The 21,330-nt window shown below is 42.6% G+C and overlaps 2 protein-coding genes across 2 annotated transcripts in view; both read left to right on the top strand.

Moving 5' to 3' along the window:
• The window catches only part of LOC126000519 (zinc finger protein 558-like), a 35,219-nt gene extending 25,334 nt beyond the window's left edge, over positions 1 to 9,885 (top strand). Inside the window, exons 7-8 of the mRNA XM_049767774.1 lie at positions 8,555 to 9,103; positions 9,194 to 9,885. Coding sequence (XP_049623731.1) covers positions 8,555 to 9,103; positions 9,194 to 9,573 — 929 coding nt within the window. The 3' untranslated portion in view covers positions 9,574 to 9,885. The remainder of the gene's footprint in view (positions 1 to 8,554; positions 9,104 to 9,193) is intronic.
• LOC126000517 (28S ribosomal protein S21, mitochondrial-like) overlaps positions 1 to 21,330 on the top strand; it is a 390,936-nt gene that overhangs the window by 350,676 nt on the left and 18,930 nt on the right. The gene's annotated exons all lie outside the window — the stretch shown is intronic.

Below are 21,330 nucleotides of genomic sequence, written 5' to 3'. Positions count from 1 at the left end.
TTTGTTTTGTTTTGTTTTGTTTTTGGGCCACACCCGGTAACGCTCAGGGGTTACTCCTGGCTATGTGCTCAGAAGTTGCTCCTGGCTTGGGGGACCATATGGGACACCGGGGGATCGAACCGCGGTCCGTCCAAGGCTAGCGCAGGCAAGTCAGGCACCTTGCCTTTAGCGCTACCACCCGGCCCCCATCCATACAGTTTTCTAAGCTGCCTGGAATGATCTCAGAGCACAGAGTTAGGAATAAGCTGTGGGTATCTGTGGATAAATCCCAAAATCCAACCAAACAGAAAAACCCACCATATTATTTATGAGGATGAAGGTTTTTTTTTTTTTTTTTTTTTTGGTTTTTGGGCCATACCCATTGACACTCAGGGGTTACTCCTGGTTATGCACTCAGAAATTGTTCCTGGCTTGGATGACCATATGGATGCCGGGGGATCAAACCACAATTTATCCTAGGTTAGAACACACAAGGCCTTACCGCATGAGCCACCTCTCTGGCCCCAGAGGATAAAGGTTTTATATTTCTTTTTTTTCTTTTCTTCTTTTTTTTTTTGGTTTTTGAATCACACCCAGCAGCGCTCAGGGGTTACTCCTGGCTCCACACTCGGATCGCTCCTGGCAGGTTCAAAGGACCATATGGGATGCCGGGATTTGAACCAATGACCTTCTGCATGAAAGGCAAATGCCTTACCTTCATGCTATCTCTTCAGCCCCCATCTTTCTTTTTTATATTTTGGATTTTGGTTATTGGGTCACACCCAGCAGCGCTCAAAGTTTACTCCTGGCTCTATGCTCAGAAATCGCTCCTGGCAGGTCTGAGGGACCATATGGCATCCCGGGATTCAAACCTGCAGGGTCCTGAAACCCCCCAGGGGGGACCCGGCCAGCAGGAATTAGCTGGGAAGGCTTCTCAGACGACTGCACTCCTATTTTGCTGAGTAGAAGAACAACCACACCTGTAAAAAATCTGAGAGAGGTTAATAATAAAAGATCCAAGGCAGCGTCTCACTGCTCAAAGACATTTATTGAGGTGTAACCCCTTCTTTTATAGTGAAGGAGAAGGGGGCAGTACAAGGTGTTGTCAATCATACTTTTGGCGCGAAGGCTCATAAGGAAGTGGGCAGTGGGCTAGGGCTGGATGACCTTTAAGCTATACTGAACGTGCTGTTTCAATGGAAACTTCTAGTGTCCTTCTAGCTGCATTCCTAATTGCTTGACTATCAGGAAATGGTGCAATATGTGCTTGCCTAGTGATCTTGAACAGACAATATAGCATATACTTATTGATAACAGCCTAAATTACTCCGGAATGTGGTCTTAAGGAATGGGGCCTAGTTACTGATAACTGGACCAGGCGGTTTTTTCTCTCCTCCGGGCTTATAGCTAAATTAAGTCCTGCAGCTACATTCTTTTCTCTTAGCTCAGAGATTTACAGCAAGACTGCATATTGCTTTTAGGTGAAAAGCTGGGCTATGGCAGAGAGAACAGCAAAATGTCCTCAAACAAGTCAGTCCCCAACATCTCCCCCTTTCTCTTCTAATAAAAGAAGGAAAGTCGTGAGCGGGTGGAAGAACCGTGTCTTAGGCATACAAGGTTTGACCAGGTCGGACACGGCCAAAGCCGCATTTAAAAGGTGGCTACAAACGCCGTGGGTGTGCGCAGAGATCCGAATTATGCGTTGTAGCCTTTTAGGGCCGTGCCCTAACTGGGACCTTGCTAATCCCGTCGTAGGTTGTCTCCACAGCCGAGAGCACAAGTGCCGGAGCGAGCTCCGTCTGTTAGCTATGCGCTCTATCTCCTGGAAACTTAGTGGCTGGAAAGGCGGCTTGGTGACTAAAGCCAAGTTTTCACAGGAGTCACGCGGGGTTAGACGCTGGTAGTTAACCTGAATAGAGGTTTTTGCCTTTTCATCTACCTGGTTTTTAATAAAGGCAGTAATTTTGCGGAAAATCCATGGGCCAAGAGAAAAGAGCAGCATGAGGCTAATAAGAGGGCCCAAAATAGTGGACAAGATTGTGTGGAGCCAAGGGGAAGAGAAAAAACCAATCCTGGTACCAACCTTGTTCTTCATCGAAATGTTTTTCAAAATCTTTTATACCATCACCAATATGTTGGACGCTGTCCCTAACTAATCCAGTTTTGTCTTTAAAAATACAACATTGTTCCTTAAGGGCTACACAGACTCCCCCTTTCTTCAAAAAAAAAGGAAACCAAATTAAGGCATGGTGGTTTTGCTGCACTATCTTTGCTAGGGATTTAACAATGTGCTTTAAGTGTTGTAAACTTAGTTTAAGTTTGTAAACATTATTAACCACCAGTTATACTTAAGGCATTGACAGATTTTAGAGTATGAACCAATGAATAAATTATTGTGCTTACAGCGGTAGCACCCAGGCCTATGATTAAGGCTAGGGTGAGAGCAGGTTTGACAGGTAAGTTAGGCATTAAAACAATGAAAACACAGTAGTTTTAGGACTGAAAAAACAAATGTGAAACAATGTGGGGAGATAAACCAGTAAAACAGGCAAGAAACGTTAAATTGGGGGCAATTATGAACTGAAAGGAGGAATTAATGACAAGAATTTGATTACAATTTTCAATAGGGGGAATCATATTGGGTACCAAAAGGCAAAGTATAAGTTTCACCATCTGTTCCAAGGTGATGCTGAAGTAAGGCTTGGGGCTGGATTGCAGAGCGAAGGGGTCAGAGACAGGCAGGAGGTTGCCAAAGCAGGCAGGGTCGGTGATGGTGGAGGCGTTGACCAGCTGTAGGATGAGGTTTGAGGTGGGTGAATAGCAGGTACCGAAGGCGTTTGCATCTGGGCGGAGGGGCGGAAGCGTTGATCATGACAAGGATGAGCTGAGAAGAGGAGGGGGGTCCGAAGACCCGCGTGGGCTGGAAGGGTGGGGAAGCAGGCAGAGTCCTGAAGAGCTCAGGGCATGGGAGAGGTTGAGCTGACATAGCCAGTGTGTTCTGGGGAATGGGTGAATGGGCCAGGTTGTGGCAAAATTGATTGGGGGGTGGCTCACTCTTCCTTAGCACCCATGGTGAGGGCACAAAGGGCTACTTCCAGGATGGGTTAGGGGATGCGTGGGAGGGGTTTGGCTATGTATGCGGCACCATAAAAGGGGAAGGGAAGGAACCAGAGGTGTTGCCATTGTCTTGCAAGGGAGTGAAGTGGAGCAAACAAATTAATGAAGCCTTGGTTCGAAGGGGGTGGTTGGTGGCAGCCAGGCAGAGTACCATTCAGCATTTCCTTTAGGCAGAGTCAGTTAGAAACAGGTCCGGTAGGAATGGTGGGCTAGCAGTGGGTGAAGATAGGACTGCAGGAAGCTGTAGGAGGTCTATAAGAAAACAACTTGGCAGGAGGTAAAATGATTATTTTTGAATGCCACAGAAATGCCTTCTGACTTTTGCCAGACTTTAGCACTTTTAAAAAATCTTATAATTAATGATAGCCAATTGTTCAAAAGCCTTTAAACTGAACTTAAATGATTTTTTTTTTTTTAAACTTCTTAGTTATTATTTTAAAGCTAGATGCTTCTTTTTCTAGCCACATTTGCCTATAGTATTGGCCTTAACTACACACAGCAGAAAAACTGGGGATTGCAAAGTCCAGAAATTCTCCAGGAAAAAGTTATTCCTGATGGCCATTTGAGAAATTTTTGGGGTTTACCATCCCCTACCTTTTTTTGCCATGCTGATAGAACAAAGCTAGCTGAGCACAGGATTTTTGGCAGGATTTCACAGTTTATAGATGACGAGACTAAGCCAGGTAAAAAATTAATTGAAATTTTAAAAATGGATAAGGCTTTAAAAATTGTATTTATATGAAATGCAAAAATAACAAATAGACAGACAGAACAAACACGAAACACAACATTGTGGCCACTTTCACGCATAACACACACACATGAACAGACAAGAGGACTTATTCAAAATTTGCATTGGAAAAATTGACAAGCGCTTTTAAATATTTAGCCGGCATGTTTGTAAAAAAAAATTGTTAACGTAGCTGGAGTGGAACTGCTGAAAATAAATTTTAAGGTTTAGCTTTAACACAAAACATTTTTAAAACAATTGTAATTTAAAGTTGAAAACATAAAGTAAAATGTTAGCAGTTACAATTTTGTTAAGTAAATTGCTTAGTGAGCACTGTAGAAGGAGTCTGCACTCTGAAGTATGATATCATTTGCTGTAAAGGAACAGGTTTGTTATAAATTGGTTTTACAGTAGAATAGTAAGACAGCTGTAATAAAGTGTTAAAATTTTTATGATTAAACACAAGAGTATGAACTATGATTATTAAAGGTATAAAAAACTGACTTTAAAAAAACAACTGTTTTTACTTTGAAGACTTAAAGTGAATAATTTGTAAAAAATATTAGATACCAAATTGACAAAATGTTTAGACATTATAAAATATAGTTAAAGACATTTGATGCATTTACACACCTAGAGCTTAAGACCAAAATTATTTTTAATACTTGTTAATTTGCTTATAAAATTTAGTTACTTTTATGATACTAATTAACAATATTATTTTAAAAAGGGCTAACCACAACATGAACAGAGACAACTTAAGATTAAACTTGGAAAATGCAAAATTATTTGTACTTACCTTTGAGTTTAAAATTAAGCTTGAAATTAAGAAAAGAAATAAAGCTACTTAAGGTTTAAGTTTATGAACAATAATTTATGAACAAATTTATTTAACTAGTTATCATATTGTTTTTGTTATTGAAATGGCTTTTATGCCACTATTTGAACTGCCTAACCACTTTTAAGGTTTAGATTATTTGGTTTAAGTTTTTCAAATGGCAATGCTATTTTGCTATATTTATATGCATTCAAAAGAGCTTAGGCTTAGCTTAGAGTTTTGGAATGTTTATACATTATTGTTAAGGAAAGCTGACCAACTTATTTTGCTCACTTGTATTATTTTAGTTCTTAAAAAATTAACTTTCTAAACATGTGCAGTAATTTTAACAAAGGAGTTTTGCTTTTTTTTTCCCAATGCAGAGGTTCTTAAAAACAAAGTTAAAAATGTTACAAAATGTTATTTAACTATTAGATTTGAATGGCAAACATGGGAAGGAAAGAGCAATTAAAAAGACAAAATATAAGAAATATTTAAATGCAGATTAAGGAGCCTAAGCTACTAAAAAATGCCCATGACATGAACTATTTTACAAACTTCATATACTTTTAAGATTAAAAATAATTTTAAAAAAGACTTAAATTTTAATATTTGTGTGTTTGTTTAAGTTTTAAAGCACGAAAAGGTTTTTTGTTTACTGATAATTTGTTATTACAAGTAACAGAATTATGACCTTACTTTAAAATTTTTGAGAGGCATGAACAAGGGTGTTTATTGCTGTTATTTTCCTGTTGCTGTGACACAGACTTTGGAGAGTGACTCAGGCACAGAGCTGCTGACAAGCTAGGGTTTGGAAAATGTACACTGCGCCTTTAAAAGCTTAGAGGCCGAGCTTACAGCGCAGGGAAGAGAGAAAAAAAAAAAAAAAAACGGCGGGCTTTTTTTTTTTTTTTTTTTTTTTTTTTTTTTTTTTTGCATTTTAGCTACATAGAAACTTAGTTTTAAAAACAGGTACGTCACCTTTGCGTAGGTTAAACTTATTATGACATTTTGTAACACATTTAAGACTTTTTAATTTTACCAACTGTGGCCTTTATATTTAGAAAAACATTTCAACTTAGGCATCCCAACTCAGGAAAAAGGAACAGTTGTAGCACCAGAGAGACAATTATAAAAGCCTGAGGGAAGATAGGCATTTGTATAGTAAGGGATGGGAGGTTTTCGCCCTGCTTGTTGAAATTGCTGAAGCGGCGCATGGCCAGGAAGGGGGGGGGGGGGAGTAGCAAAAGTTTGTTGTCACGTGTGGAACCGGGTTTAAGCTGGGATTTGGAAAATGGGCGCTGTCCCTTTAAGGTGAAGCCAGCGATGAGCTCAGAGATTAGAATCTGTGCTTGCTTGCTGGAAGGAAAGATTTTACTGCGGAGAAAAAGTTAACTTTGCAAGAGTTCAGCTTTTCAGCGGGAGAGATAGCGCCGCCCCCAATAGATTTCAATCAGGAGAGCGTGTAAGGGGCTGGGGTCACACGGCTTGAAACAGCTGTGAGGCTTTTCCAATTAAAGGCTTTGTATTGTTGCAATTGCTGGTTAAGGAGGGGAGTTGGTGGAACAGGGACGGAGCTGAAGCTAGGGAAGTGAAGGGCTGTTTAGGATTTTGCACAGAGGGTGCAGCGGCAGAAGTAAAGATGAAGGGTCAGAAGAGGAAGGAAACTGAGAGACAGAGTCAGAGCGAGAGGGAGCCCAGGAACACTAGATTTCTGGCAAACATCATGAACAAATATTAAAAAATTACAAATATCTTTTTTGGTAACCTCTATATGTCTGGCTTTCAACTCAGACTGTATATATTTAATGAATTTAAGTTCAGTACTCAAAGAATTACCCATGGTAGCGTATCCTATGGGTTAAGCCCCAAAAGCCAATCAGGGGCGGCGATCGGAACGACTGGAAAAAACTGCAGTTTAAATATTTGATTAAGGCTAACTCGTTTCAACGCTTACCCTGATGAGGTAATTTCCGCGATTTACGAAGGAGCTCTAGACTCGCCGACCTGTAGTCGTTCGGAGTGTGGCGGTGATCTTCGAGCCCCACGTTGGGCGCCAAAATGCAGGGTCCTGAAACCCCCCAGGGGGGACCCGGCCAGCAGGAATTAGCTGGGAAGGCTTCTCAGACGACTGCACTCCTATTTTGCTGAGTAGAAGAACAACCACACCTGTAAAAAATCTGAGAGAGGTTAATAATAAAAGATCCAAGGCAGCGTCTCACTGCTCAAAGACATTTATTGAGGTGTAACCCCTTCTTTTATAGTGAAGGAGAAGGGGGCAGTACAAGGTGTTGTCAATCATACTTTTGGCGCGAAGGCTCATAAGGAAGTGGGCAGTGGGCTAGGGCTGGATGACCTTTAAGCTATACTGAACGTGCTGTTTCAATGGAAACTTCTAGTGTCCTTCTAGCTGCATTCCTAATTGCTTGACTATCAGGAAATGGTGCAATATGTGCTTGCCTAGTGATCTTGAACAGACAATATAGCATATACTTATTGATAACAGCCTAAATTACTCCGGAATGTGGTCTTAAGGAATGGGGCCTAGTTACTGATAACTGGACCAGGCGGTTTTTTCTCTCCTCCGGGCTTATAGCTAAATTAAGTCCTGCAGCTACATTCTTTTCTCTTAGCTCAGAGATTTACAGCAAGACTGCATATTGCTTTTAGGTGAAAAGCTGGGCTATGGCAGAGAGAACAGCAAAATGTCCTCAAACAAGTCAGTCCCCAACATCTCCCCCCTTTCTCTTCTAATAAAAGAAGGAAAGTCGTGAGCGGGTGGAAGAACCGTGTCTTAGGCATACAAGGTTTGACCAGGTCGGACACGGCCAAAGCCGCATTTAAAAGGTGGCTACAAACGCCGTGGGTGTGCGCAGAGATCCGAATTATGCGTTGTAGCCTTTTAGGGCCGTGCCCTAACTGGGACCTTGCTAATCCCGTCGTAGGTGTCTCCACAGCCGAGAGCACAAGTGCCGGAGCGAGCTCCGTCTGTTAGCTATGCGCTCTATCTCCTGGAAACTTAGTGGCTGGAAAGGCGGCTTGGTGACTAAAGCCAAGTTTTCACAGGAGTCACGCGGGGTTAGACGCTGGTAGTTAACCTGAATAGAGGTTTTTGCCTTTTCATCTACCTGGTTTTTAATAAAGGCAGTAATTTTGCGGAAAATCCATGGGCCAAGAGAAAAGAGCAGCATGAGGCTAATAAGAGGGCCCAAAATAGTGGACAAGATTGTGTGGAGCCAAGGGGAAGAGAAAAACCAATCCTGGTACCAACCTTGTTCTTCATCGAAATGTTTTTCAAAATCTTTTATACCATCACCAATATGTTGGACGCTGTCCCTAACTAATCCAGTTTTGTCTTTAAAAATACAACATTGTTCCTTAAGGGCTACACAGACTCCCCCTTTCTTCAAAAAAAAGGAAACCAAATTAAGGCATGGTGGTTTTGCTGCACTATCTTTGCTAGGGATTTAACAATGTGCTTTAAGTGTTGTAAACTTAGTTTAAGTTTGTAAACATTATTAACAACAGTTATACTTAAGGCATTGACAGATTTTAGAGTATGAACCAATGAATAAATTATTGTGCTTACAGCGGTAGCACCCAGGCCTATGATTAAGGCTAGGGTGAGAGCAGGTTTGACAGGTAAGTTAGGCATTAAAACAATGAAAACACAGTAGTTTTAGGACTGAAAAAACAAATGTGAAACAATGTGGGGAGATAAACACAAACCACTGTCCTTCTGCATGCAAGGCAAATGCCCCACCTCCATGCTATCTCTCCAGCTCCCCAGAGTTTATTTTTCTTTACCAACAGAATAATGAAATTTAGAAGAACAGACTTTAGCAGGAGATAGAACTATGGTCTTGACACCCATGTCAACATCTTCTCTGACCAAAACATTCTTCTTTCAGCAGAGCCAAAGCCAGAAATGCATTCATGTCCCTTCTGCTCTCTCATCTTCTCACGTCAGATCTTGCTCAATCGCCACATGAAGCGAAGTCATTCCTCTCGGATCCTCCCAGGAACATCTGCAAAAAAGCACCCTCAATCAGAGAATTCCTATACACAAGATCAGAACCAATGGCAGCAACATTCTGATCCATATGATGACAAACCAAGAAATGACATACTTCAAAATCAAAAGCCCCATGTTTGCAGAGAGTGTGGTCGAGGATTCAGGCAAAGAGCACATCTCTTCAGTCATCAGAGGTTGCACACCGGGGAAAAGCCTCATATTTGCACAGACTGTGGGCGAGGCTTCAGTCGCAAAACACATCTTATCATACATTGGAGAACACACACAGGGGAGAAGCCCTATGATTGCAGGGAGTGTGGGCAGTGCTTCACTGTGAGGTCACAATTAGTCGCACACTGGAGAACGCACACAGGGGAGAAGCCACATGTTTGCACAGACTGTGGGCGAGGCTTCAATCGGAAGGCACATCTCATCACACACCAGAGTACACATACACACACAGGGGAGAATCCACATGTTTGCGAGGAGTGTGGGAGAGGCTTCAATAAGACATCAGATCTTATCAGACATCAAGCGACACACACTGGGGAGAAGCCACATATTTGCAGGGATTGTGGGCGAGGCTTCACCTTGAAATCACATCTCAACAGACACATGAGGACACACACAGGGGAGAAGCCCTTCGTTTGCAAGGAATGCGGGCGCGGCTTCAGTCGGGGTTCGGGTCTCATCGCACATTGGACAATGCATACAGGGGAGAAGCCCTATGTATGCACAGACTGTGGGCGAGGCTTCGTTCGGAGGTGGGGTCTCATTACACACTGGAAGACACACACAGGGGAGAAGCCCCATGTTTGCACAGACTGTGGTCGAGGCTTTACTCAGAAGGTACATCTCATCTCACACAGGAGGACACACACACAGGGAAAAACCCCAATTTTGAAACAATGGTGAGTAATTAACAGTAAATTACATCTCACCAGCCACAGAGAAAAAAATGCGGCCACCTCAAATTGCCTAACATACCTGAGAAGGTGGCATAATTCTTTTCATATTTTTCCATGTGCGCTAATGAATTTGTCTTCATAGTTCTGATCTCTAGTATTTCCTTCCCCCATGAAAACAGCAGAATTGAATGGACAGAAATCTATTTCCCAATTCTAAACTGAAACAGTCCCTATCTTTTTGAGAACAGTCAGGTTAAGTTATTAACAATTTGATTTTTTAGGCCCAGGAAAGAATCACAGCTTTAATGTGAATCATGGAGGAAACATCCAGACTCCTGAAAAATAAAAAAATTTTTTTGTGTGTATTTGATTGTGTTTTTGTATGTCACTTCTGTCAGTACTCATATTTCAGTCTAAATGGTTCAAATGGAGTTATATATGTCAAACCTTGGTCAGCCACGTACAAAACAATTGACCTATCCATTGAACCAGCACTCCAGCACCAAAACTGGATTTCTATAAGAAACATTAATTATTATGTTCTCTTCACTTGGAAGCTTCTTGAAGAGTAGGTGTGTTTGTGGTTTGGGAAGAGATGAGGAATTGATCCCAGACAGCCCACCTCGGAGACAACACCATATGCTTTCTATATTATGTATCTTCATCTGGGTTATCTTAGAGCTGGAGGAGCAGGGGGCAGTTTTCAGAAGACAGAAAAGTAGTGGGAAGGGAATCACAAACTTCCAGATGAGTATCACATCCTTTTTCCACAAAAATGACCCTGTAGGTGCTGGAGCAGTGGTGCAGGTGGTAAGTGTCTGCCTTGCCCATGCTAGCGTAGGACGGACTGTGGCTAGGTCCACTGGCATCCCGTATAGTCCCCCAAGCCAGGAACAATTTCTGAGCGCATAGCTAGGAGTAACCCCTCCCCCCAAAAAAGAGCCTGTAAGGTTGAGCAGTTGGTCAGAAGAGGAACAGGGTGTCCTTGAATCCACTTCCTATAACCACAATCCCTTGAAAAAGGAAATGTTTGCCCCCCCCCCCCCCCCACTGAATCATGAAAAGTATTTTGCTTCAGTCTTTCCAGGATACTGACCACTGCCTCCCTCCCCACTCATACTCAATGGCTTTGGTCTTTACCTTGCTGTGGAAGAGGCTCAGGTTGGGCATTCCTGTATCCACAAGGTCTCAAGTTTTTGTCTCCTATAAAAACAGCAGAGTGACCTTCACCAAGACCTCAATCCTATCCCCATTCCACTCTGATCATCCACAGTCACTCCTGACCCCAGCACCTTCAACATAAATGACTTTTTAGTTATTTCCAGAGCGGCAGGGCTAGGTTCTTAGCAGATAGGACGCAACTATTGCAGCAGCTTTGGCCAGCCCTCTTACCTAGTTAAGGACATTTCCAGCTAGCTAGGAACTGTAGCTGGGCAGGTGAGTGGGACCAAGACCCAAGAACCACATACCTATTCATTCTGTGGTGGTGTGAGCTTTAAGGAGTGGGCCAGAGGGAGAATGAAGGTTTCTGAAACCTGATACATTTGTCTTCAAAACCACACTTAAGCACTATTTGAGTAAGGACTAAGAACCTGTCTGACCTGTGTCAAACAAACTTTTAAAAGTTGCCTTGAGGGGCCGGGTAGGTGGCGCTGGAGGTAAGGTGTCTGCCTTGCAAGCGCTAGCCAAGGAAGGACCACGGTTCGATCCCCCGGCGTCCCATATGGTCCCCCCCAAGCCAGGGGCGATTTCTGAGCACATAGCCAGGAGTAACCCCTGAGCGTCAAACGGGTGTGGCCCAAAAACCAAAAAAAAAAAAAAAAAGTTGCCTTGAGGGGCCGGGAAGGTGGCGCTAGAGGTAAGGTGTCTGCCTTGCAAGCGCTAGCGTAGGACGGACCGCGGTTCGATCCCCCGGTGTCCCATATGGTCCCCCCAAGCCAGGGGCGATTTCTGAGTGCATAGCCAGGAGTAACCCCTGAGCGTCAAACGGGTGTGGCCCAAAAACCAAAAAAAAAAAAAAAAAAAAAAAGTTGCCTTGAATGAGAGATACAAACAAATGACACTGTCTTTCAAGATAGCAGGAGGTCACGGAGAGAGCTCAAGTGCTAGAGAATATTGTTTGAAGTGTGAGGCTCTCTGATCTATCCCTGGTGTGGCCTGACTCCCTCACATCCAACATGGCTAAGAGTGTCCCCTTGGTCCCTTGAGCATTGTTCATTTTGGTCCCTAAAATATTTAAAACGATTTAGATTTAGGAATAGTAGAGAGACTTTGACCATTTGCCTTGCAATCTGGCGATCATAGATTTGTCTCTAGTGTCCCACTTTCACAAATCACAATCCTGTCAGTCCTGCTATTATTTGATTTTTCCCTTTTTTTTATTTTGGGGTCACAGCAGGAAGTGGTCATCATTAATTATATAATTAATGATGGTGCTGGATGGCGATGGTCAGGTAAGTACACCTAAATCCAGGGTGAAGTTACAGTCAGGGATTTTCTTGGTTCTCCTTTCTGGGATCACTCAAGTCAGTACCCGGGAACTTATGGTGTTCTGAGGGATCAAACTGTGTCAGTGGCTTGCATGTCAATTTTCCCACTGCTGTACTATCACTTTAGCCCCATTCCTCTTGTTTTCATTATTTGCTTTGTGGGGGCGTGTTTTGGTTCGAAACCTGCTCAATGGTTTACTTATCTTGTACTATTACCACTATGGCATGATTTAAAGATGTTTTTTCAGTCTTGCTGGGTTTTTTTTGTTGTTTGTTTGTTTGTTTTGGGGCTACACCCGGCGGTGCTCAGGGGTTACTCCTGGCTATCTGTTCAGAAATAGCCCTTGGCAGGCACCGGAGACCATATGGGACACCGGGATTCGAACCAACCACCGTAGGCCCTGGGTCTGCTGCTTGCAAAGCAAATGCCCCTGTGCTATCTCTCCGGCCCCATAGAGTCTTGCTGTTTCTAAGACCCAGTACTGCAAGCACACTCTGGCTATGTGTATGAGCACCACCAGGAGGTGTGATACATCAGGAAACAATTATCACAATATGCAAAGGCCCCTGGCAAGCATGTGTGAGTACAGCACTGACCGATTAGCAGAAAGCCACAATTTGTGTGCTTGACCGCAGTTAAGAATACTAGCCCCTGAGCCAGCGAGGTGGCGCTAGAGGTAAGGTGTCTGCCTTGCAAGTGCTAGCCAAGGAAGGACTATACTTCAATTCCCCCCCTCCCATATGATGCCCCCAAGCCAGGGGCAATTTCTGAACGTTTAGGCAGGAGTAACCCCTGAGCATCAAACGGGTGTGGCCAAAAAAAAAAAAAGAATATAGCCCCCACAAGCACCATGTAATGAATGAAGCTAAGCAAATATATACCTTGCAGTTGAGTATATTAGCTCTCAACCTTGATATGTGACCTCTGCACCACAGTGAGCACCACAGATCAAAATACATGAGCACTTTAGCCATGCGTGCAACCACCATCAAAATGACATATGAACAAAAGAAATAAAAGCATAAACTTAAAAACCCTACACTTTGGTGACCAGGGAGATAGTTTCATGATCTGAGTGCTTCCTTGACATGAGTTTTAATGGTGGGGTTCAATTCCCAGCACTACATGATCCCCAAGTACTGAGATGGAATTTGAGTGCTACCAAATATGGTCCAAAAACAGTAAGTTTGTCTTGGTGTAGAAGATTTAACTCACTGATGAAGACCTGCCTGGCATCTTTGAGATTCTAGAAGACATCTTTTTTGCATCCAAAAAAGAATTACCTGGTTTATTTTTTAGAAAAATCAAACTCAGGCTGGAAAGATAGTATATACAGCACTTGTTTTGTATATTGCTGACTCTGGTTCAATACTGGGCACCACATGACCCAGCAAAAAGGGCCCCAGGTTTCTTGAATACCTCTCTAGGCTCAAAAATAAAACTCAGGTTCATGATTTAATAGGTTAAGCAATTTATTTTTCTTTTTGGGCTATGCTCAGTTGTGCTCAGGACTTACTCCTGGCTCCGCAATCAGGGATCAATTAGTCAGTGTTAAGGGGACCAGATAGGATAACAGAGATTCTAACTTGGACTGGAACCATGTGAGGCAATGCATTAATGCAATTTCTTTGACCTGGAAAGCATTTCATTAATTTAATTCAATCTTGGCAAAAATCAGCTAAAACTCAGGAATTACTACTGGCTGTGCTCAGGGAACCAACCACATGGGGTGCCAGATATCAAGCCCAGTTTGGCTGCATTCCAGGCAAGTACTACATGCACTATGCTATGATTCCAAGTCCAGAATGCACTGTTCAAATAACTGTGGGTTGTGGAAGGTCACTCCCAGTAGTGCCCAGCAGACTCAGGGGATCATATGGGATGCCGGGATTTGAACCATCGCCCTGCGTGCAAGGCAAATGCTATCTCTCCGGCCCCTCTTTTAAGAATATTTTAAGAGTGGATCCTCAGGGCCCAGAGAGATAGCACAGCAGCGTTTACCTTGCAAGCAGCCGATCCTGGACCAAAGGTGGTTGGTTCAAATCCCAGTGTCCCATATGGTCCCCCGTGCCTGCCAGGAGCTATTTCTGAGCAGACAGCCAGGAGTAACCCCTGAGCATCGCCGGGTGTGGCCCAAAAACAAACAAACAAACAAACAAACAAAAAAGTGGATCCTCAGACATGCTCCTCATGCATGGCTATTGCACACTACCCTCACACAGTCCTCACACACACAACCACTCATGCATACCCTTAACACAACTCCTTATACACACCCTTTAAACATTTCTTTTTTTTGTTTGTTTGTTTGTTTTGTTTTGTTTTTGGGCCACTCCCGGCGGTGCTCAGGGGTTACTCCTGGCTGTCTGCTCAGAAATAGCTCCTGGCAGGCACGGGAGACCATATGGGACACCGGGATTTGAACCAACCACCTTTGGTCCTGGATCGGCTGCTTGCAAGGCAAACGCCGCTGTGCTATCTCTCCGGGCCCGCCCCTTTAAACATTTCTACTGCACCCTAGCCTCACATAGAGTCATCACATAAACACACCCCTCACATGCAGTCCTGGTATTTTGGAATAATATTATAAAATAGTAGAATTATTGGATATAGATATGTTAGAATATTGAGATGTTAAAATATTAGAATTCTGGGGCCGGGCGGTGGCGCTGGAGGTAAGGTGCCTGCCTTACCTGCGCTAGCCTAGGAGACGGACCGCGGTTCGATCCTCCGGCGTCCCATATGGTCCCCCAAGCCAGGAGCGACTTCTGAGCGCATAGCCAGGAGTAACCCCTGAGCGTTACCGGGTGTGGCCCAAAAACCAAAAAAAAAAAAAAAAAAAAAAATTAGAATTCTGTAATGTTGGAATTCTGAGATTTTTTAATTTTGGAATATTTATTAAGTTGCTGAAAATTGGCATGTTAGAATAATGGATTATATGTATGATTTCATAGCAGAATATTTTTTTATACTTATGATATTTGGGATGTTACATTAATGGAATATATGGAGGTTGGAATAGAGGAATATTGGGATGTTATAATATTGGAATTTTAGAATATCATATTATCTGAATGTTGATATACTACATGTTGGAATCTTGAAATAATAAGATGACAGAATATTGGGATGTTAGAATATTAGAATTTTTCTGGGCCCGGAGAGATAGCACAGCGGCGTTTGCCTTGCAAGCAGCCGATCCAGGACCAAAGGTGGTTGGTTCAAATCCCGGTGTCCCATATGGTCCCCTGTGCCTGCCAGGAGCTAGGAGCTATTTCTGAGCAGCCAGCCAGGAGTAACCCCTGAGCACCAGCTGGGTGTGGCCCAAAAACCAAAAAAAAAAAAAAAAAAAAAGAATATTAGAATTTTTCATTTTAATATTGAGTTGTTAGTGTGGTGAAATGATGGTTGGGATAAATGTGCATTGGTGAAAGGATGGGTTTGGGAATTGTATGATTGAATTTCAATCACGAATAAGTTTATATCTCTATTTCATGTTGATTGAATTAAAAATGGTTAATTCCTGACACCAACAACGACTGTGTGAAAAATAAAAGTACATTGGCACTACAGACAATGATTTGGGCTGGACAACCTAATATGCCTGAAGCCTAGAGTTGGTCTTATGTCAGAAAACTTCAGCGGTAAGGTCTCCTTGTATTTAGGCCAAGGCTTTTTCTTTCCATGTCCCCTATATTTTGCTGGGCCTATGCAAACAATTTCCACACTAACACAGTCTTTGCTGTGCTCCTTTGACTCATTCTTAATGAATTATTGTATTATGATCAATTGTGTCAACAGTACTACAGCTTTTTTTTTTTTTTTTTTTTTTTTTTTTGGTTTTTGGGCCACACCTGGTAATGCTCAGGGGTTACTTCTAGCTATGTGCTCAGAAGTCACTCCTGGCTTGGGGGACTATATGGGACACTGGGGGATCGAACCGAGGTCCATCCTAGGCTAGCGCTGGCAAGGCAGACACCTTACCTCTAGTGCCACTATGCCGGCCCCATCAATACTACAGCTTTTAATGTTAAAGGAGTTGCATTAAAAAAATGGTTAATTTAGGGGCCGGAGAGATAGCATGGAGGTAAGGCGTTTGCCTCTCATGCAAAAGGTCATCGGTTCGAATCCCGGCATCCCATATGGTCCCCCATGCTCGCCAGGAGCGACTTCTGAGCATGGAGCCAGGAGTAACTCCTGAGCACTGCCGGGTGAGACCCAAAAAAAAAAAAACCAAAAAAAAAAAAAAAAGGTTAATTTGAAAATGTATACCAAAAACAAAACTGATTTTCCAGAGACGCAAGATGTGGATTACAAGGCTCCATGGTTTATTGATGGATGGAAGCAGACACTTGCAATAGATGATGCTGTTAGAATATAGTTCCATGGTGCCCAGAGAGATAGCGTAGCGGTGTTTGCCTTGCAAGCAGCTGATCCAGGACCTAAGGTGGTTGGTTCAAATCCCAGTGTCCCATATGGTCCCCCGTGCCTGCCAGGAGCTATTTCTGAGCAGACAGCCAGGAGTAACCCCTGAGCATTGCCGGGTGTGGCCCAAAAACCAAAAAAAAAAAAAAAAAAAGAATATAGTTCCACCCATGGGGCCAGAGAGATAGTATAGAGGTAGGGCATTTGCCTTGCATATAGAAGGGTGGTGGTTCGAATCCCAGCATTCCATATAGTCCCCTGAGCCTGCTAGAAGTGATTGCTGAGCATTAGATATGTATCTACCATGGGTATAATCATATTTCTAGGGGCCGGAGAGATAGCATGGAGGTAAGGTGTTTGCCTTTCATGCAGAGGATGGTGGTTCGAATCCCGGCATCCCATATGGTCCCCTGAGCCTGCCAGGAGTGATTTCTGAGCGTAGAGCCAGGAGGAACCCCTGAATACTGCTGGGTGTGACCCAAAACCCCCCCAAATATATATATAGTTCCACCCCTGTGCTACTCTATAGTTACTCTGATGTTAGCTAGTGGAAAGGGGTCCCCTAAAGTTTGAAGTATTTTCTCCCATGACTTGAATAGTTAAGGGAGAGAAGAATTTCCTATATTTCTGATAATAGTGCAAATTGACTAGTTTAAAGTGCATGTTTATATTTCCTTATAATAAAAATTCTGTTCATTATACTTTTAGACATGAAAAAATATTTCACATTAAATTGACTCCACTATTGAGAAAGGGATGTAGGTTGGACTATTATATCTCCAGATTCAACCTTTTCCTAAATAATATATTAAAAATTCATGATGGAAAATACATTTAATTTTTTTTTTCAGATTTAAAGATAAGTAGATACCTCTCCATAATTTCAAGTGCTAGACTGGAAACATTTATCACCTAAAATACACCCATCATATCCTGGTGGCCATTCTGTCTATGCTATGATGCTGCCCTCTTCAGTTTATGGTAGGTTTATTTTTGTGTTTTTGTAGAAAAAACGTGAGCAAGATAGAACTGCATATTCATGAATGGGAAATTTCATCATTGAAACTCATTGACCAGTGATAGCAGAAGCAACAGGACTAATCTGGATTCATGCTCAAGGGGAGGACTTAAAGCCTAAGAAACTGAGCCTATAGCCTATCCTGGTCTCTGTGTAAAGCGAGAAACTCCCACTCAGAAACTAGCCCAATAGGACATGCTACTCTCAGGCAACCTTCTGGCAGTCCCAGCTCCCTGCACTTTCTCTAGGCTTTAATATCAAATGTTTTTTGTAGATATTTTGAGATTAGTTTGTTTAAATATTTTATTTATTCCTTTTAATTAGTGAAACTTGCATCCTACTTCTTCCTTTTGATATATCCAGAAATCCTTGAAACAACTCTCCAACAGGACAAAATGTTGGGCAACAATTCCAAAGACCAGGAATTATTCTTTCATGGCTGCTTTATTCAGATGTATTTATTTTTATTTTTGAAAACAGGAAACCCCAGGATTTAAGAAACACTCTTTCCAGGACCCTGAACCTACTTCTCTTAAGCTAGAACTAGCGCCCCTACTGCCCAAGTCTGCCCTGCAGGGAGCGTTCTGTTCAGGTTTCCAGCACTGCTATACTCACACCTCCCCTTAGGTATAAAAGCTGTCTGTCCATGAGAGCTGTGAGCTGACTTCAGAACGCTCCTTCAGACAAAGCACTTCGTTAATTTTATACACTAGGCCCAGAACAGTAGGAAAGGCGGCAAAAGGCAGCAGGATCGGGCAGTCTGCTAAACAGATTCTCCCGAAATTCAGCAGCGACTATATATGCTTTTTCTCCTTTATGCCTATCTTGGTTTTTGTTCTGTATTTTATTTTAGTTTTGGGGCCACACCCAGAGTCACTGAAGATTTACTGGGAGATAAAACCAGGGAATGTAGCAAGCCCATTGCCAATGGAACAGGGAAGACAATAGGGACCCCGCCTGGATCATTGCCAGGGTGACTCTCTCCTGCTAGACTGAACGTGACATCCATATTGAAGCATTAGCAAATATGACCCTCCTCCTGAGCTGATTGTCACTACTCTGGTGCATTTACCGGCATTTTTCACACTGGACTGAACTTGCAATGCCCTTGTGAGATTCTCCTGTGCACATTCCCAAGGGTGAAAGGATGCTATTCTACGAGTGATGTATTCTCAGTCTAAAGGCCATCCTGGAGCTAATAAGTTCACCACTGGTGGGGCCGGAGAGATAGCATGGAGGTAAGGCATTTATTTGCCTTTCAAGCAGAAGGTCATTGGTTCGAATCCTGGCATCCCATATGGTTCCCCGAGCCTGCCAGGAGCGATTTCTGAGCGTGGAGCCAGGAGTAACCCCTGAGCGCTGCTGGGTGTGACCCAAAAACCAAAACCACATAAACAAAACAAAACAAAAAAAAAGTTCATCACTGGCATCCAACCGGAGGCATACCATCTCCCAAGTATACCTTATATTTTAGTACATCAGATGAGGCAGGTCTGATATCAAGGTCTTTTTTGTTTGTTTATTTGTTTTGTTTTGTTTTTGGGTCACACCCAGCAGCGCTCAGGAGTTACTCCTGGCTCCACGCTCAGAAATCACTCCTGGCAGGCTCCGGGGACGATATGGGATGCCGGGATTCGAACCAATGACCTTCTGCTTGAAAGGCAAATAAATGCCTTACCTCCATTCAAACCGTCCTTCTGCATGCAAGGCAAACGCCCTATCGCCATGCTGTCTCTCTGGCCTCTGATATCAAGGTGTTTAATCCATAAAAGGATTTGAACTTGTGCATGGTGTTAGATGTAGGTCCTAATTCACTTTTTTGCTGACAAGTCCCAGCACCACTTGTTGAAGATGTTTTTCTTGTTCCATTTGCATTTTTGCCCCTTTATCAAAAAAAATCAAATCCAAATGGATTAGGGCTGGAGAGATAGCACAGCGGTAGCATGTTTGCCTTGCATGCAGCCAATCCAGGACAGATGGTGGTTCAAATCCCAGCATTCATATGGTCCCCTGTGCCTGCCAGGAGCAACTTCTGAGCGCAGAGCTAGGAGTAACTCCTGAGCGCTGCCGGGTGTGACCAAAAAGCAAAAACAAAACAAAACAAAATCCAAATTAATTAAAGACCTTGATATCAGACCTGCAACATAAGGTATATAGAAAAACAGGTAGGTAAAATACTTCATACATTGAGATTAAAGGCATGTTCAAGGAGGAAACAGCACTGTCCAAACATGTGGAAGCAGAGATAAACAAATGGACTACATTAAGCTGAGAAGCTTTTGCAGCTCAAAGGAAATAGTGACTAGGATTCAAAGGCCACCCACAGAGTAGGAAAAACTATTCACTCAATAACTATCACATAAGGGACTAATATTTAAAATATACAAGGTACTGACAGAACTTAACCAGAAAAAAAAGAAAAAAAGAAAAAAAAAAAAAAACCAACTCCATCAAAAAAAATGGAAGAAGAAATTAACAGACAATTCCTCAAAGAAGAAATACAAATGACCAAAAGATACATGAAAAAATGCTCCACATCACTAATTATCAGGTAGATGCAAATCAAAACAACAATGAGGTACCATCTCATATCACAGAGATTGGCACACATCACAAAGAATAAGAACAATCAGTGCTGGTGAGGATGTAGGGAGAATGGAACTCTCATTCACTGTTTGTGGGAATGCTGTCTAATCCAGCCTTTATGAAAAACAATATGGGGAGTCCTCAAAAAACTGGAAACCTCTTCACAATAAGAAACACGTGACATGAAATTTAGCTATGGTTTCAATCCATACAAACTGGGAAGGGCTTTCAAGTTAAATAAATATTTACATATGTGAAAAAAAAAACCTGGAAATAAAGCTCCCATATGATCCAGCTATACCACTTCTAGAGATATACCTTTGGAACACAAAAACAACACAAAAATGCCTTCTGCACACCTATATTCATTTCAGCACTATTTACAATAACTCGAATATAGAAACAACCCAGATGCCCGACAACAGATGAGTGTCTAAAGAAACTGTGGTGGGGCCTGAGAGATAGCACAGTGGTAGGACATTTGCCTTGCATGCAGAAGGATGGTGGTTCGAGACATCCCATATGGTCCCCCGAGCCTGCCAGGAGCGATTTCTGAGCATAGAGCCAGGAGTAGCCTCTGAGAGCTGCCGTGTGTGACAAAAAAAAAAAAAAAATTTAAAGAAACCGGGCCTAGAGAGATAATACAGCGGTGTTTGCCTTGCAAGCAGCCGATCCAGGACCTAAAGTGGTTGGTTCGAATCCCGGTGTCCCATATGGTCCCCTGTGCCTGCCAGGAGCTATTTCTGAGCAGCCAGCCAGGAGTAACCCCTGAGCACCAGCTGGGTGTGGCCCAAAAACCAAAAAAAAAAAAAAAAAAGAAAGAAACTGTGGTACATATACACAATGAAATACTATGCAGCCATCAGAAAAAAATGAAGTGATGAAAATTTCCTATACAAGAATGGACATGGTAACTATTATGCTGAGTGAAATAAGTCAGAGGGAGAGAGGTAGACACAGAATAATCTCACTCATCTATGGGTTTTAAGAAAAATAAAAGATACTATTATAATAATACACACAGACAATACTGGAAGTCCAGCCTATGACATAAAACTTACCACAAAGAATGGTAAGTTCAGTAGATAAATAACTACATAGGCAACTACCATGACAATGGTAGTGAGTGAGAGAAATAGGTGGGGGAGGAGGGAGATGGAGGGCATTGGTGGTGGGGATGTTGCACTGGTGAAGGGAGGGTGTTTTATTGTTTGCTTTTTATAACTAAAACCCAAATACAAACAT

The sequence above is a fragment of the Suncus etruscus genome (genome assembly GCF_024139225.1).
Source record: "Suncus etruscus isolate mSunEtr1 chromosome X unlocalized genomic scaffold, mSunEtr1.pri.cur SUPER_X_unloc_1, whole genome shotgun sequence".
Taxonomy (NCBI): Eukaryota; Metazoa; Chordata; class Mammalia; order Eulipotyphla; family Soricidae; genus Suncus; species Suncus etruscus.
Note: the sequence above shows the minus strand (reverse complement) of the source record. Positions and strands in the feature narration are given on the sequence as shown.